The sequence below is a fragment of the Pieris napi genome, chromosome 13 (genome assembly GCF_905475465.1).
Source record: "Pieris napi chromosome 13, ilPieNapi1.2, whole genome shotgun sequence".
NCBI lineage: Eukaryota > Metazoa > Arthropoda > Insecta > Lepidoptera > Pieridae > Pieris > Pieris napi.
The window spans coordinates 11360394-11372576 of NC_062246.1; the positions used below are offsets into that span (position 1 = coordinate 11360394).

General features: G+C 34.2%; 1 protein-coding gene across 1 annotated transcript; it reads right to left on the minus strand.

The window, feature by feature from the left end:
- Positions 1 to 450: 450 nt before the first annotated feature.
- Positions 451 to 11571, minus strand: LOC125055252 (transmembrane protein 145-like). The gene is made up of 15 exons (XM_047657632.1): positions 11437 to 11571; positions 10633 to 10782; positions 9870 to 10006; positions 9104 to 9395; positions 7955 to 8140; positions 7197 to 7281; positions 6128 to 6349; positions 4843 to 5015; positions 4642 to 4773; positions 3945 to 4032; positions 3784 to 3857; positions 3041 to 3115; positions 2354 to 2445; positions 1371 to 1801; positions 451 to 919 (listed from the first exon to the last, which is right to left on the minus strand). Exons 1-15 carry the CDS (start codon positions 11524 to 11526, stop codon positions 771 to 773), a joined length of 2376 nt encoding a protein of 791 aa, XP_047513588.1. The 5' UTR covers positions 11527 to 11571; the 3' UTR covers positions 451 to 770.
- Between the last annotated feature and the right edge of the window lie 612 nt (positions 11572 to 12183).

Below are 12183 nucleotides of genomic sequence, written 5' to 3' on the forward strand. Positions count from 1 at the left end.
TCGACATTCACATCGTTATAGCTCATAAACTATAAATGCTACGGGAAAAAGTTAAAATTTATAGGAAATTTCATGCTCTACAAATTAGTTACCACTATTTGTTATTTATCATTGACCATTAACTACATATTTAGCAAAAACCATATTGTAAAAAGTTTGAAGCGCTGCAAATAAAAAACTATGCATTTTACAGAAAAAAAAATTAAATAAAAAAGATGGCAAATATTATTATCTATAAAAAATTGAAGACGATAAAGATGGAAAAAAAAATCCGTTCTCTAGTACTTTGAAAAAAAAAAGCCGGCGTTTGGACTATATCTATTATTGAATATTTTTTGACAATCTTCGCTCCTGCTGATAGAGGACCAATCTTTGTTTTTAATTTATTTAATCATTATTTATTACTTAAGATGTCATGTGGAACATGGTGTAATGGTTGCAGCTCCTTACAAACGTATTTATTGCCAGTTCTTCTCTTCCGTACTACGGCCTTGATTTGAGAACTGGCAGTAAATGTAAAATTAGAAGCATTATAATTATATTTCACATATTAATTTGACTACCGGGTCTACTGTATTAATGATTAGCTATAAATTAAATATTAGTTGCCCCTGAGAGCCAGAGTTTCTTCCAGCTTAAGGAACAAAATCAGTGAAATGAACAGTACAACGAACATTAAATACAATTACAGTAAAGGCTTTTTCATAAAAAATATTTGACGCAGATATTTTTGTCAAATTTAATAAAAAATTGTTCCTGATAAAAAATCTTTAACTTTTAGTAACAGTGAATAGCTCGTCGGTTCGATTATAAGTTTGTTCGCGTCCTTCGTGGATCGTGCTGATGACGCCAGAAGTGGCTTGCATAGTTCTTACTGTCTGTGCTTTTTTACCATTTGCTATTGGTGGTAAATGGTTATCTGAAACAATTTTTTTTTTACAAAAAACCGTAAAATTAAATTATTAGTAATTCTAAATATTTAAACTCTATTGGCGCCCTGAATGGCTTAAATAGTTTACTGGAAAACGTCAATTTAATGAAAGTTAGATATAATTTCTCCAAATAATCGTTCCCGCTTTTTGATAATATTTTTGACGCAGGAAAAAGCATGACTCATTGTCCCTTTACGCTCATTGTACGCTTGCGCCTCTATCTCTCTTCCACTCGATTGACATAAGCTTCCGAGGATTCATTTCTTTGTATCCATACAAAAATATAGAAATTTAATTCATAAAAGTATGCAATCATTTTATCAATGTTTTTTTATGACGTTGTCACGTTAAACTAAGGCCCGTTAACTGACTTTACAAACAACCATTTTTTAAACTCGTAATTAATTTATATTATAGGATTGTGATAAATTTATTTACCTTGATCAGTTTTCTTCTGCATTGCAACCACAGCTGGACCTTTTGCCAAAGACCAAGACGGCACATCCCTTCTAATCGGTTCTAGGATGTTTCTCTTAGATCTCATCACGTTGGGCAAGTCAAGATTTACCCCATTACTCGGCAAATTTACCCCATTTTCGGGCAACACAATCGAACTGTCATTTTCTTGTGACTCTGGTTGTTCGAGTTTCGCGATTTGTGTTTCGACCGTAAATATGTCCTTATCATTTATGTGTGGGATAATCTCTAAAGATGTAGTTGTTTCGCTGCTGGGCTGTCGAGTTATACCATTTTTTGAAAAAGAATTTCTTTTGACGCCGTTGTGTTTTGGCGTTTCGTTTTCATGCGACAGCGGAGGCGCGGTTGCAATGTATTGATTATAGATGCTGCCAATTAATTCCTCGGTCCGCCTGAAAATGGTAGATTATTATTATTATTCTTTTTATAGTTTACGACGATGCCCAGGGCAGTCATTGCAGCCCACGGTCATCTATTTTAGTGGGTTTGTTGCCGGCCTTTGAGAGAGAAGTATAGATACTCTTTTTTTTTAAACAATTGATGATCGTATTTCCCAAGACCCCACTGGAAGTTGATGCTGCAGTTCAGTAGTTCGCAAAAGAAAATGTCCTATAAAGCGGACCGTGGAAGACTTCCAGCGCCATCAATAAATGAAAATTTAAAACAAATAATTTAAAAAGAAACGTGTGTACACGCGTTAGAAGTTATACTTCTTTGGCGTAACAAGTTAAAAATATTTTCAAAAATTTTATTCTACGTTTGTAGAAAAAACGACACTAACAATAGAAAAAACTAAAATGTCATCTTTAGCTAACTTCAGGGTGTCGCTTTTTGTGACTGTGTGCGCGCGCATCGAAAAAATTCACTCTCATAATTTTTCCTTAAAGCGCCAGAAGAAGTATGACTTCAAAAAGAAATTTGATTTATATTAATATACTATATACCTCGTGAGTGGAATAATAACTGTTTGGCCGGCTGCCGTCTCGGGATGATATGCGTTAGGACCAAAGCCATCTAAGGCTGGGTTGCTAGTCACCTGTTTAAAATAAAATAATTCAGTACCAAAAATGGTAAAGCAATCGGACATGTTTCGTCAATTAAGGTAAAAATCCGTTTCAGTTCTCACTTTTTTTATTAAAATCGGAAGCTACCTGATGTTTTGTGCAGCAGGTTGCATTAAGCTTACTAGTCCCTTTAGAACAGCCCAGACATGCTCAATTGGATTGATGCAGGACCTTGAGATGGCCAATCTAAAAGACGGATCTCAACTTCTAGCATGTCCACGTCGCGAGGAAGATGCGAGCATTGTTGTCCATAAAAATGGAGTGGAATGGAAAAAAGAGTCATTGCAGAAAAGTGGAAACGTTTTACTCAAAACGATATTAAAAACAACGTGGATCATGCCCAGAACAATTTAAGCTGTGATTTTGGTAAGAGAGGTATTTACATTTATAACTTGATTTAATCAAAACAGTAAAAAATCTTTTTCGTTTGAAATAATTCATTAAAAATTGCCAAAATTCATATAACGCGTATTAAATTTTATTTTATGAACAGAAATCGAGCTTAGAACGTAAATTTCCTTGGGTGGTTTTTTGTAAAAGAGTTTATAATATTCATACTATCCTTACCTCCATAACTCCAATTTGTGTAGTGCGGACATGGTATGGGAAATTTTTATTTGCAAAAACCGGTAGGGTTAACAGCTGTAAAAATAATTTAAATAATTTTGTAAGTAATGCTTATGAGAGACTTTTACTAGGCATTTTAATGAAGTTTTTAATTATGTATTAAAAAGTTTATTATATATTTAGATCAGTGTTGCGGCTCTTATTCCAGAGGTCGTATTGATCGGCGCTGTGCACCAATGTACAAGCCGTCGGAAATATCTGCGAACCTCGCTGGAATGCAATATTACATAAACTACCTATTTAGTGCTGTATGTAAGATGGGTAGGACTATACATAGTGCTTAAATAATGTAAATAATAAGTATTTGTAAATTTCAAGTAGGTACGAGTATCAATAAAAATAAGTACACAAATAAAATATTTTTTATTTTTACATCTTCAATTTTTTTGCTATCTCTCCAGTTTGTATGACGTCATTAAGCCAGGTTCGCAGATATTTCGATTCGACAATAGCTTCTTTCTGTGTGCGCATTTAACTCACTGAACGGTGAAGGAAAACATCATGAGGAAACTGGCTTGCCTTAGACCCAAAAAGTCAGTGTGTCAGTTGCCTATTAGATTGACAAACGATCATGAAACATAATATACAGAAATCTGAGGCCCAGACCTAAAAAGGTTGTAGTGCCACTGATGTATTATTTTAATTAAAAGTTTAATTTGGTGATCTGTAAACTTATTACTCACCAAGAACATGACGTGTCCACAGAATGTTATAAATAAGAGTACAGCTGTCACCACACTCTCGCGCACCCATTTATCTAAAACATGAATAAATATATAAACAATTGTTGCGCTACGCTTATATATAAATAAAGAGTAATATATGTTTTTTTTAATAATCTCACCTATGTAAGAGTTAGCAGTCAGTATAAAAAGCGGTCCCGCGTAAAACCACAACGTACCACAGATGAAAAAAGGGCAGTAGAACATATTCTAGAATAAAATAAACATTATGAATAACACATACAATTATGGCATGGCCTTTGAGGGAGGAGTATGCTTTTTTTCAGAGACTAGAAACCATATAAAACAACAAAAGCCGCAAGCCCTTTTTTACAGCTTTCTACTCGGTAGCCTATATGTAGGTTTGCGTTGTGTATAATGTACACCACATCGGTTTACATTATACACCAATTACCACATAATGTACGGTCGGTGTTTGTTTCATATGGCCATTAAGTTTAGTTTTCAAAATTGTTGTTTAAATATAGGATACAAATAAATAATAAGAGTCTTTCCTCCAACTTCAATTTTGGAGTAGAGACTCTTGGGCAGTGGGGTTCAAGTGCACAGGCGCTGATTAAAGATTTAAGGTCACGCCTGGTAGAACCGGTGACCCCAGATCTGGTGCTTTCCTTGACGAATAATTATTGCAATAGAGCGAGGAAATGCTGCCAGCGTTAAAGGTACACTGCCAGGGACCAAACATTTTAAATTTGTTTTAATTTTCTTTATTAATTTTATTATTACTATGTATGTTAAGAAAATTGTAAATACTGTATGATTGTTATGATTACTTATACACAATTAACTATAATGCACCTTTTCCGGATATTTCCTAGCGGTAAAATATGTAGCGTACGCGAAAGCACACCATCCAGATATCCGAAGAACTATGAGCGCATATCCTGCGAGGCTCTCGTACAAATATAACACTTCACCTGGATCAAATGCCTGTAAAATTAGAAGATATAAAGTCGAGTACAACATATATATATATTATTTTTTATCAGATTTTCTTACCCGAGCTTGGTATATAAAGATAACCACGTATGTCAGTACATAGAGGCACATGAACACAGTCAGTTTGACCGTGAATCCAACCTTGAGGCGACCACGGGTGACCGTATAGCCCTTGGCTAGAAGTATTAGCAGCAAGAGGAAGGTGGCTTCCGATATCCCGCAGAGAAATTGACCTGGAAATCAAAAAATATCTCAAAAAGCCGAGAACATGCGGCAAATATCTGGTAAAAAAATATTAGCCTAATTGAACCGTTTCAACTAATCTGTCCATTTTATTACAACGTAAATAAAATTTTATAGAAAGAGACTAATGTTTTATTTGTTCACTTACTCAAGCGAACCAAATCACGCGAGTAAAAGCAGAATGAATCAATTATAAACAAGTACCTACTTAAGGCTTAATCTTTAACTTTAATCCAACTTAGGTTTATTCTTGTTTCGAGTAATGTAAACTTTAGTTAAGTTACATATGTAAATTTTATTTAATAAATAGAAGCGTGAACACAATGTAAACAATCATCGCACACTTGAAGCCAATATGAGCCTTTTAGTTTTTACCACACTTATAAATTGTATTTTTACTTTCTCGTTTCCGATAATGTCGAAAAACATTTAGATTTGTGTTCACAAAAAGTTAGTTAGTTAAGCCAAGTTACTTTTTGTCAGCGTCGCAACCCCGCAACACCCATGGTTATACGTTAGTTATAAGCTCATATTTTAAACTACATATTATCAGTTGTTACCCAGCTTCAAACAAAGTGCTTTATTTGATCCATACACACGCCACCGAACTTAATTTTCGTTAGAAATTTTTCTTTATATGTAAGTAACAAAAAATTAATACATAATCAATCAAATCAAATCAAAATACGTTTATTCAATTTATATGCGTTTAGCGCATGCTTATGAATGTCAGAAACGTTTACAAAATTCGCGAAAGAGCAAGACTACGCCATCCGTTCGCAAAACTACCAAGAGGCCTTGTTCTGAGAAGAACGGGCAAGAAACTCAGCAAGTTTTACCCTCCCTCTACTAAAATTCGCGAAAGAGCAAGACTACGCCATCCGTTCGCAAAACTACCAAGAGGCCTTGTTCTGAGAAGAACGGGCAAGAAACTCAGCAAGTTTTACCCTCCCTCTACATTACAATTATGAATAATGAATAAAAGTAACGATGTTTTCTCTACGAGTCACGCGTCATACACATACTAGACAACCACGATACGAAAGCTCGCTTTAGTTTTGATAATCAGAAGCTTAACTTGGCACTGATCTAATTATCTTACCAATAATCTTCGAATTAGGTGCGCCAACTCCATTACTAGCGTATCGAATATTTGCCAACGTTTGTAACAATACTCCACAGTGTTGTACCACTATCGATATTAGGAACAACTTATACGTCGAGTGTAAAAGATGTCGCGAGCGCAACTCCACAGAGCACATCACTACTGCTACCATCACTATTATGTACGCAAATGTGTAGGTCAATAGAATTGGCAGGACATCTGAAAATAAAGTACAATTTTTAAACATTATATATAAATCATGTTGTCTTTATTAAACCTGTAAAGACGCAATGGAAGAGCCGACTCGGGAAAAGAACAGTGGGCGAATCAAAAAGAAGGTGGGCTGATAACTTGATGGAAATAGCAGTAAAAGACTGACCGACTATTGGCAAAGTCATATGGCCCTTCCATATTCGTTGGAGCCTTTACCAAAGAAGGGTCCATATTCACAGGAAACTAGCATATTCCTACTATCGAGCTATAACTCTTATAAGTAAATACTAACAACATTTGAAATGAAAATTAAGGATTTGGAAATAAAAAAAGGCGTTATATATATTTATTACATATGGAAGATTAGCAGTAAGACCGCACATTTACATCATGTATTTTTTCATTCGCCCATCTCACTCTCTCTCAATTGGTCTAAATCGCTCTCTCCCTGTTCTTCGACAAAAACGCTGCAAATTTCGTGACGCTAATATTATTGTTATTGGGTTTCATCCGTAAATTTTTTACCCTAAAGAATTTTCACTTCAAAAATAGTATCTTAATCGAGTTTTTATATATTTCTTTTATTTTCTGAAAACGCAGGATGTCCGCGCTCATAGTAAATGCTGACTTGTGGTATTATTCCAATAAAATACGCAGGTTTGAACAACTAAAACGCAAAATATTTAAAACAACAAATCTATTGAAAAAATTTGGAGTTTTGTGACATACTTCCGTGTTGAAGATTTTTAAAGGGGATTTGATTTATAAGAAGTATTAAAAACGAATCAATATATATACATATATTTATAAATATATGTATATATATTTCAAATTGGCACAAGCAAGTACTTACAAAATTCATCCGCAGAAAAATGCCGATGCCAGAAATCACCTTCAGGTCCATTCGTCATTAAAAATTTGTATTTCACATCCAGACCCTGCAAATAAGCAAATTATAAAATTCGGACAGACAGATATTACATCTGTGTGTATGTGATTTCGCAAAAAACTAAAATAAAACTTTGTACGATTTACAACCGTACAGGTATTTGCAATGTAAATGACACCAAGCAATATGATTTGCTTGTGTGTTCATTTTCATTATATCTTATTATATTCACTAAAGTTCAGTTCGCATTCAGACCTCGTACCGGGCGCGACTCTTATCCCAATCTCATCTCACCACACTAGTTTAGTCCATTGCTAATTAAATAAATAATTATCCCTTTAAATATCTTAGTAATTTATCCCAAACCCCGAACATTGGTCCTTCGAGCCGGATCTGAACCAGTGACCTATGGATCTACAGTCCACAAAATTAATCCATCGAGTGTCCTCTCTCTGAAGAAGAGGGAATGTCGGCGTATAAGAATGTGTATGATGGTTTACGCGAGATATGTACGTATAAAGTTTTATTATGTATTTATATTTATTTCCAACACAAATATTCTCATAGTAGTTATTGTTATAATAATAAAAATTGATAAGTATAAAATACAAACAAATTTTAAAAGATTCCCTGTGGCAAAAGGAACACTTTTAATGTTGGCAGCATTTCCTCTCTGATGTTTAATTCTTTTACAAAACTATTAGCTAATAAAACTAACCTACCTTTGGACTATCGCAATTGCTAATCGCAATGAACCACCACCTCTCTCTCGCCGAACGAAATCTTCTCGAGTTGTGACATGATACAATCATTCTCTCTGTTTCGCTGTACCCATTTTTATAGGAATCTGAATTGAGACGTCGTCGTCGATAACGTTCGTATAATTCTATTGATCGCTTTATTTTGTGCTAAAATATAAAAATACACATTATCCAAGTCTGTTTTCTTGATAACAAGTTATTTCTGAATCCTAGAATTAGTTTTACTACGGTCTAAGCAGTGGCGGATTTACACATTTTCAAGGTATAGTGTTTTTAAATTTTTTCCGTCCTTGCCTCTACAATTGTTATTTCCTAGATTCAAAGTCAAAGTCAAATCGTTTATTTCAATTAGACCATCTAAAATGGCACTTTTGAACATCAAAAAAAAATATAAAGATGATTCTAGTTGCCCCTTCCAAAAGGTAGTTTCGTGTGGAGAAGAATGGGCAAGAAACTCCACACTTACTCTTTTAAAATAGGTTTACAATATTTTGTTACATTTGTTAAATAATTATATGTGAAGACAATGTACTCTTAGAATAAACTACTATACTAAAAAAGTTAGTATACATTATTTTTACAATCCAACAATTTCGTTGCATTGCAATAAAATGTGTGTGTAAAGTGTGAGCTGAGGGGGCGGCGAACTAGCTGTTTAACTTTAGAATATAGAAGATTACTATACCGAATTTACAATGACAAGTGATAGCGGAAAGTCATCGGCAAAATTTGTTGCAGACTGTACATCAGAATACCGTTATGCAGAAATATTTCGTTCCATTTAAGGCTTGAAGTGTAAGCGAGAGCGCGGAACGAGCGACAAAGAGGCACAATCGGCTATGACGTTGTCATGTTCAACTATCGTCAGTAAACCGACTTTTCAGACAACCGATTTTTTTACACCGGACTTTTCTCTCGGCCCACACCCTCTGTTTTCTTTGCCGATGAGTACAAATTTAATGATGTGGAATAAGTGATACCTGTATCTTATATTCCATGATAAACATATTTTATTTTATTTTTTATTGTTCGCTAAATGATAGATATGTTAAAATATTTTGATTTAGATTCTTCTGTATTAAATTAGATAAAATGTTAACTTGTACATACAGTGTGATTGTAATTATCAAATAAAATTTCGACATCTTTTAAATCTTCTTTACTGCCATTTGTAACTGGACCAATACTCTCCCATAGTTCATCTGGCAGTTCTGTGGTGGAATTAAAATCCTCTGGTATCAACTCGTACCACGTAGTGTTCGGTTCTTTGGTAGATACTTCCGGTTTTGGTGAAATGGTAGTTTTTAAAAACTGGTCGTAATAGCCCGGATCGTTCGGGAGATCATTTTTAGACGTGTTTTTCGGTTTTGTTGGCTTTGCTGTTGTTGGTTTTTCTGTTGTGCTGAAAGTGCACAGGAAAATTATAAGGAAAAAATGTAATTCAATTCAACATTATTTATTACCTTTATCATTCAACACAAATACGTGGATATCCATAGATTAAAACCTAGGGAACGGATTTTGATGAAACTTAGACTGTTTCCTTAATTACCTGATGATGAAGATAGTAGGAAATTTACTTTACACTTATTTTTGTGAAAGATAATTTTTCTTGAATTTTTTTTATGGAACAGGGGGCAAACGGGCAGGAGGCTCACCTGATGATTAAGTGATACCGCCGCCCATGGACACTCTCAATGCCAGGAGGCTCGCCAGTGCGTTGCCGGCCTTTTAAGAATTGGTACGCTCTTTTCTTGAAGGACCCTAAGTCGAATAGGTTCGGAAATACTTCAGTGGGCAGCTCGTTCCACATAGTGGTGGTGCGCGGCAAAAACTGCCTTGAAAAATTGAAAAGGTTTTAAATTATAGGACCAACCTTTTAGAAGCAGGTAATTCTTTGTTAGCTTTTGTGACGATACAGCCTGAATACTCGGTGTCCGGATACCAATGTGATAGTTTAACCATCTGGTTCTGTCCGCCTTTATTAAGTACTGATTCACGGTCTTGACATGTCTGAAATTGTATTATGTTTACGAAAATATGTAGTTACATATACATATATAACTTGGTAATTGTTAATCGTTTAAAATCGCCATCGGAATTAACTCAGTACTCACTCTAGACAGAAAAGATAGAGAAATCTATTTCCTGTAAACTTATAAGATGGCGCTCTTCAATTTCCGGTTTCTATATACAAAACAACGCGTTTGACATTTCATAATATCTATTGGATTACGAAAGAAGTTAAGACAAATAAAAGAACACACATATATTTAAAGAAATACAAACACAATCACTTTAATCAAAAATGGGCCTAACTCTGCTTCAAGTTGCTGTCACCAATACTGACTTTCAGTGGACCCATACTATCTTGGAGTGACGCCTATATAAACTGAATAAAACTTTTAAAAATTAAAAAAAATATATATTAAAACAAAATATGAGACAGTGTATCTTAATTGGGAATTTCGGAAACTCAGCCGACTGACATTCAAAAAGATATCTTTTACTTTTTATTTTGAAATGGTCTTGGATATCGCGGATCTAAAACCGCAAAAAGACGCTATGTTTAGGGACAATAAGCAGTTAATATATCTCTCTTGTATGATACGCTTGGCTTGTATAATGTAAATACTAACCCGCTTACTATGATACACAGACGGCCATTGAGATTCATCGTCATAATACAAGAGTAAATTGGGAGATCCCATGTCCCGTTCAAACTCTATCAAATATTCAAACTCGCCCTCTAGCGACAGAAAACAGAAGCGCGCCAGAAATGCCCAATTCTGAAAGTATTATTTAAACAAATATAAGTTTAGAGTCTGGGGCCGTGGTGTTCAAGTGCACAGGCGCTAATTTATGTTGGGGCCTGGTAGATAGTACCGGTGATCCCACAGCTGGTGCTTTCCTCGCTCAACGAATCAGAATCGCAATACAGCGAGGAAATGCTGCCAGCGTTAAAGGTACAAGTGACCAAACTTTTTAATTTGTTTTAATTTTCTTTTTATTACTTTTTAAATATTTTTATTATTATGTAGGTTAAGAAAATTGTAAATAGGTACTGTATCTGTTACTGTACATTTTATAATAAATATGTTTGTATTAGATAAGCAATTTACTCAATGAGGTATCAAAAATAGCCTAAACGAAATAGTTAGGTACTTCGCTCTTAAAATATATAAAAGGCAATATTACAGGGTTTCGATTATAAATTCTCCTGCAATCTATCTATCAGATACCTCCGAAATAATGTTGGTAAAATACCATGTTTGCTACTTTTTAACGTTGGAATCATGATGTAGAACATATAGCCGTGGAGGCGATTTATATATTTCGGTTTGATAGTAGATTTTATGTTTATTTTTAATAAGGAAATTTTATAAATAAACAAGTGTCATAATTAGAAAATTCTATTAAGAGCCTTGGATATAAAGACGTACCTCCTTTGTATTAATTCTTCCCTCTACCCACTTCCCATTTACGTTGCCTAGCAACGAAACCAGGACTGGGATGAATGCACCGTTCCTCATATTGATCAAACACTCAAAGAAAAAACTCTGACGGAATATTTGTAAAATTCTGTAATTTCTTAAAGGTATTATTGTGAGGAAAATACTAAAATTAATCCCGAAAATAATCTAAATAATATTCAATTTTTTTAGGTAAATAGGCATTTGAAAAGGTACTCTTCGTTCTATCTCGTTGATTTTAATTATTTTTATATGCAATTGATAAAAAATCAAATAGTAATTGAAAAAAAAATTCTTCTTTTATCTTGTTGATTTTTTCCAACTGCTTTTGATAAAAGTTGTTGTTGTTGGCTTTAGAAACATATTTTTATATGCAATTGATGAAAAGGTTGGCAATGTAACAAGTAAACAATGACAAACAAAAAAAACCAAGCTCCCAAGCTTTTCTGAAGCGCCTCCTACAAATTGTACCAACGGGTGAACGACAAATTTTTGAGGTGCCGTTACCATCTTTGTTCTGCTATAAATAATTTACATCTAACTTTCATTCACTGTTCGGTAAGACTTTTCGGGTCGTCACAACCAACCATTGACATATACAATATACATAGAAAAATTTAATTAAAACATTAAATAGCCAGACACAGCTTTTAAATACAGAATTTTTTTACATAGCTTCCACAATATTAGTAAATATAATGTCATTGACTTACCTCT

Bases quoted from the DNA above. Each gene is read 5' to 3' on its own strand.
- LOC125055252 (XM_047657632.1), bottom strand. From the start codon at position 11,526: ATGAGGAACGGTGCATTCATCCCAGTCCTGGTTTCGTTGCTAGGCAAC. The intron at 10,007-10,632 runs GTTAGTATTTAC...ATACAATTTCAG, and splicing joins CTGTGTATCATAGTAAGCGG to ACATGTCAAGACCGTGAATC. The intron at 9,396-9,869 runs GTTGGTCCTATA...GTGCACTTTCAG, and splicing joins GAATTACCTGCTTCTAAAAG to CACAACAGAAAAACCAACAA.